The sequence below is a fragment of the Vidua chalybeata genome, chromosome 27 (genome assembly GCF_026979565.1).
Source record: "Vidua chalybeata isolate OUT-0048 chromosome 27, bVidCha1 merged haplotype, whole genome shotgun sequence".
In the NCBI taxonomy this organism is placed as follows: domain Eukaryota; kingdom Metazoa; phylum Chordata; class Aves; order Passeriformes; family Viduidae; genus Vidua; species Vidua chalybeata.
This window is the reverse complement of record NC_071556.1, coordinates 2060090-2066089: the sequence shown is the minus strand read 5'-3', so window position 1 is coordinate 2066089 and position 6000 is coordinate 2060090. Positions and strand designations below refer to the sequence as shown.

General features: G+C 46.0%; 1 protein-coding gene across 1 annotated transcript in view; it reads right to left on the bottom strand.

Moving 5' to 3' along the window:
* Positions 1-435: 435 nt before the first annotated feature.
* The window catches only part of LOC128800796 (mucin-16-like), a 54462-nt gene continuing 48897 nt past the window's right edge, over positions 436-6000 (bottom strand). The window contains 8 exon segments of the mRNA XM_053966248.1: positions 436-1102; positions 2065-2144; positions 2880-2924; positions 3024-3199; positions 3852-3916; positions 4008-4171; positions 4684-4838; positions 5445-5512. Coding sequence (XP_053822223.1) covers positions 1004-1102; positions 2065-2144; positions 2880-2924; positions 3024-3199; positions 3852-3916; positions 4008-4171; positions 4684-4838; positions 5445-5512 — 852 coding nt within the window. The 3' untranslated portion in view covers positions 436-1003.

Sequence of the window (6000 nt, the reverse complement as noted above, 5' to 3'; positions counted from 1 at the left end):
GATCCTAATCCTCTGCAGGGAACTCTGAGCTGGGGGTGAACTGGTTGGACCTGCCCTGGAGGAGCTTGGCTTTGAAAGCAAAACCCGCTTTGGTTGCCTGGAAACATTGCCTGCAGTGGGAGGATTAATGACTAATCGTGGGTTTGTTAATTCTGATTGAATGCTTTCACTTTAAGGGAGTTCATTTAATGATAGGATCAAATAATTGCAGAGGAACAGCCCCAAGTCCTGTGCTGGGCAGGAAATTGGGGCGGGAATTGGGGGCTTGGGGGCAATTCTGGCTGGGTGAGAGGGGCAGGAAAAGGTGCTGAACTCTCAAAACAGATCCTGTGCTGTGGGATGGGAGCTGAGGAGCAAAACCTCCGGGATTTCTGCAGAGTTTCTCATTTGGGATGATAAAAATGCTGCTACAGAGGAAACACAACTTCATGGCAGTAAAACGTGGCATTTATTGAACTGAAATCAGCAGCAATCTGAACAAACACAGCCTGGCTGTGCCACACTCAGATTTAACAAGGTCTCTTTACATCATAATGTCATAATTATAAATAGATGAAATAATTAATTTAAGGTATTTACATTTTTCAAGCTCAGTGGTGAAAAAGCTAAAATCTAGGTGGGATTTCTAAGTCTACAACAGTCAGTCCCCAAAAATCTCTAAATTAGTATAATTTTAAGCCTTTTTCAGAAAACTGACATTAACACTGAAGGGCTTTGCAAACTGCAGCTCCTGGTAGTTTTTATTTTCCTTTGGTTGTGTAATATTTATATAAAAATTTATATTTATATAAAACACTGCAGTGCTTAAAAAAAAGTATTTTCCTAAGCACCTGCACTGTTGGCAGTTTCCTGGAGTATGAAAGAATCATGGCAATAGTGCAAAGATTGGTCTCAAGGTGAGAGAAAATGCTGAAATAATTTATAAAAGAAATATTTTCTAGGTTTTATAGCTATTTTTCCTTCATCAGTGGACGAAAAGGTCTGGGAAGACCAAGCTGAGGTGTCAGTGAACCTTCCCTGTGCTCAGGTGGGGGAAGTACAGCCCATACAGGCCCTGCTGCACCTGGTACAGGTGGGACTTTCTCCTCAGGCAGGAGAGGACCTGGTGGGAAAAAGAACAAAAATTAATGGGAAAAGAACAAAATTAATGGCAAAAAGACCAAAATTAATGGCAAAAAAAAATTGAATCCATGCTCTGCCCACCATTAGGTGTCCCCAGATCACGTTGTCTGATGGGAAGGGAGGGATTTTGGGAATAAAAATCCCCAAATGCCTAAAGCTGTGAGGCAGCTCTGCAGCAGAGGGGTTTCCTCTCCTAAATCCTGCTGGCTGTAATTTTGTCTCCTGAACCTCCCTGCTCTCTGTAGATTTAGCTCTTCTCCTCAGCTGGTGCAAAGCAATGTTTTCAAGCAGTGCTTTTGAGGTGTTGTTCCCCATCAAAGCACCACCAGAGGTGGGAAGAGGACCTGCTCTGCCTTTTCCAAGGATTTGCAGCTGGAGCATGGCCCTGCCAGGCTGCAGCAGTCTGAAGTTAAAGAGCACTGAAATAATTAATAATTTCTATTTATTGTAGTTAAAGAGCACAAAATTCTCAGTGTGATTCCCACAGGCTGTTAAAAATGTTGGGTTTGGCACTCCCTCACCTGGAACCTGTTCATCCTGCAGGTGTTTGGACAGGGAAGAGGTTTAGGAAATGCTGCAGAGGATTCCCTTTTTCCACCTGTGGATTCCCTTTTTCCACCTGTGGATTCCCTAATTCCTGGTGTTGGCCTCACCTTTGGGTTTGTGTTTTTTCCCTCTGCAAAAACCCAGTGCCAGCCACAATCCTGCTGCTTTTCTAGAAGGAAAATTCTGCTTCCTTTTCTAAAAATCTGCTCAGCTGACTCTAAATTCCCTTCCCCATCCCCAGTGCTTGGAAGAGCTGGCAGGGAATGAAGGATTTGGGGTGGTTTTTGCTGTTTCCAGGCACTGCTCCCTCTGGGATCCTTGGGAATGTGGCTGGATGTCCTTCCTGTGGCTCTGCAGGAGTCAAGGGACAGGTGGGACAGCAAAGGTGACACTCACCAGGAAGCACAACAAGAGGAGGAGGACAAAGCCCAGCAGGGTGAAAAGGCAGATGAGGATGATGGCCCAGAACTGAAGCTCTGAAAAGGGAAAAAAAAAAGGAGCATGTCAGGTTTAGAGACTCTTCCATGTGGGATTGTGAGAGGGAGATCTCACCCTGGCAAAATTCAGAAGTGCTGAACACCCTGTAGGTCAGGGCAAATTCCAGAAATTTGGGGAAATGGAGTGAGGGTTCAGGGATCCACAACCTTAAATGCCACTGGAGGGAGCAGAATGACCCCAGCAGTTCCAGGGATGTTCAGAGTGACAAAGGTCTGGGATGTTCAGAGTGACAAAATTCTGTCTTAACTGCTTCTGGACTCCTCTGGGGACAGGGACAGGGATCAGGGTGTCAGCAAGAGCTGTAGTTGTTTTACCAGAGTGTTTGTGGTGCATGGGAAAGTAACAGTTCAGGGTATTTTTCTTCTCTCTCCTGTTTGCTGTTGGTTCTGGGGTTGTAGCTAAGCTAAACCATATCTGGTCTGGTCTTTTTTAAGAAATACTGCAGTTATCAAAGTTATTTGTGCCAGAGTTTTCAAACAGTTCCCAAAACTGCTGCTTTTGCCTGTCCTTCAATTCCATTTCCCTCAGGCTGGTGGCACCTGCTGTTTGCTACCAAGAGCCTTGGATTTTTGGTCTTTTCTGTGGGTTTAGTCCCATTCCAAGATATCTGATGGTAATTTATTACATCTGAAGTATTTATCAGGGTTCAATTACTTATTAGAGCTCAAGTATTCAGTGGCTGTCAGGTCAATCCTTGCCAAAAAAACACCTACCAGATCTTTTGGACTCTGTTTCATCTGTCTTCAGTGGAGAGTAACCTGGAAATGAGGAGTGGGACAGATGAGGAATGGAACTCTGGAGCTGATTTAAACAAAATTAGGCAGAATTCCCTAAAATGTCCCTCTAGGAGCTCTCACCTTCCACCACCAGACCCTGCTCCTCCAGCTTGTAGCTGGGGCCCAGCCTGGTGAAGCCCTGGGTCAGGAGTTTCAGCTCCTCAAACACCTCCTGCTCTTGCAAAGCCCCTGAGAGGGGATCCAGGGTGAACTTGCAGGTTGAGGCAACCTCTGTGTGTCCTTTGCCATGGACAGGCCTGGAGGGTGACAGGCAGAGAGGAGAGAAAATGGAACAGAGCTGAGTAGAGCAGGGAGAGGGATTTGGAGTCTCAGGTTTGCAGATGTCCCAGAGGTGTTTTATTGGGATGGGGTCACTTTTAGCAGCTTGTTCTGGGTGAGACAGGAACTCCTGCAACCTTCTGAAATGCATGCCCTGATTTAATCCCCAGCAAGGCATTTTTAAGAGGCAAACCAGCTCTATTTCTAAGAGGAAAATCAACTCTATTTCTCAGCTCTATTTCTAAAACTTAAATCTACTCTGCTGCTTTGTTCCTCCGAAGAGTAGTTGGAGGACCCTCAGACAGGCAGATTTTGTCCTCAGGCTGGTCAATTGTGTGGTCAGTGCCGCGTGTCAGTGGAATTTGAGCTTATTTGAACACGTTAAATGAGAGAATGAACGTGTTTGCTCTGCCATGGGGTTGTTCATGCTTGCTTGTTGCTCTGCAAGCACCGAAACAAAACCAGCTCTGTTTGGACAGAAACCTTTTGTGGTAAAGGCAAAAGTGACTGAAGGAGAATGAAGTGACTCCCATGTGTCACTGGGGGCACAGGGGTTGGCAGGGAGGGGTGGACACCCTAAATGTCTTCCTGAACTGCTCTTTTTGGGACTTCAAAAAGCACTGGACATACCCAAAGCTCTCCACAGTGCAGCCAACAAATTGGTCCTTCAGGTGGCTGCTCCTGAATACCTCGAGCTGATGGGGAGAAACAGAAGAGTTGAGGAAAGCTGAGTTAATTTCACACATCCTTTGGACAGGGAGCTCAAGCTATTGCTGTTTATTTCACCTCTTTCTCAATCTTCTCTTTGTTCTCTTGGTACACCTGGGAGCTGGAGTCCTGCAGTTCAGGCGAGTAGGGAAGGTTGGTGATTCGGAAATTTAATCCAAAGTTTTCTTTGCCAGACTCCAGGGGTGTCTTGTGAGTTGCTGCCTCAACTGAGCGTTCCAAGGCTGGAAATGGAGAGAAAAATTAAATTCTAGCAGAGACAAACTGAGGCTTTCCTACCAAGCAGCAATGAACTGCAGCTTTTCAGCTTCGAAGTCTTAGATTGGCAGAACTTGAGCTTCATTGGGGTCTGAGAGGAAACTCCAAATGTTCCAGGCCATTCATTTCTTTGGGATGCTCACATTGGGAAAAAAAGCTGAAAGTCTGTTTAGCTCTAGATGGTTGAAGTTGTAGTGAGCAGTTCACACTTAATTTTCTGATTTTTTTAATACTGAAAATACCTTAATTTTGAATAACAATTTAATTTTGAACAGCACCTTAATATTGAAGAATATCTTAATATTGGATAACCCCTTAAGCCATCAATGACTAGAGGACTGAATGTCTGAATGGCCTAACTCAGAGTCCATAACAGATTTATCTGTGCTCTGACAGAGCAGAATTTGGGAGATTCTGAGTGTGCTGTGGCAACGTGAGGTATCCCTGTGGGCATTGGGAAGGGATTTGATGCACGTACTGTCCACGGAGAATTCCTGCAGTTGGTAGCTGCTCCCCAGCCACAGCCCAGTGGTGTTGGAGGTCCTGTCCTGGAAAGTCCTTTCAACCACGGCCCTGTTGATTTTGGGGTCAGGCTGGAAGAAGCACTGGCAGTCGACCACTATGGATCCAGGCCTGTGGGCAGAGGGACAGAGGTTTGGAGATAAATAGGATGTGCAGGAAGCTCCAGGGGAGATGGAGTTTCCTGAAGGGTTCCTGCTGTTGTGAAGGTTGAGTGGTTTTAAGTAACGTGGTGGAATAATGGCTGGGGCTTTTCCTTTGGACAGGGACAGGAATTAAAATTTGACCTCGTCTCTGGACAAATTTAGGTTGTTTTGTATGAATGCAAGGAAAGAGCAGCACTTTCAGGTTTTTTAAAGCTTTCATTGTGTGGGAGGGGCCCTTGTCCAAGCCTCATTCCATCCTGAGCAGGACATCACAGCTCACTTTTAAAGTGCAGAGGTCACAGGGTCACCAGCTCCCAGTAAAGGGATGGAATCTGTAATTCCTGGGATACTCAGAGACCTGAGAGTGCCTTACAGAAACCCTTACTGAGAAACCCTGGTCCAAAAAAAATCCAAACTGACAAATTCTGGGAAGTCTGGAAATGCCTCCTTAGGGCATCAGTTTCCAACAGGAGAACAGAAGGGAGGAATTCCAAAGGGGCCAGTGGCACTTGGCCACGGGGGAGCAGTGCCAGGGTGTAGGAATATTTAAATAAAATCAGATTTTATCCCAGACCTCAGCCCAGTGATCCTGCAGGTCAGGAACTGCTCCCGCAGGTCGCTCTGACGGTACAAGTGATTCATCTGAAATGAAAATGTCACATTAAATATTAATGAGTTTGGGCACTCTGCTGGAGGCTTTGGGCCAGCAGGAGAGACTTGAGCTCTGGAGAAACACCAGGATTATTTTTTGCTGGTTGGATTTCATGGGGGTTAGGTTTTACTTTGGAATAGGCACCTTCTGCTGGTGGGGTCTGACTTCCAGCCTGGCAAACATTCCTGCCTTAGGAATGTTTCCTTCCTGAAATTCCTGAAATTCCTTCCAGGATGCCAGTGTGGGAGAGCAGTGTCCTGAGTGACATCCCAACCCCACAGACCCACAGCTCAAAGAGAGCAAAACCCAGCCAATCAGGGCCTTATCAGGTTGATAAATTGGATTGGTGCTGAAGAGAAAACGTTTGATTCTAGGAATGAATCATGGATGTGCTGAGCAGGGATTGGCCAGCAGGGATTGGCCTTGGATGCACCTCTGGAGGAGAGAGTGAAATGCTGGGGGTGTGTTCATTTAACAG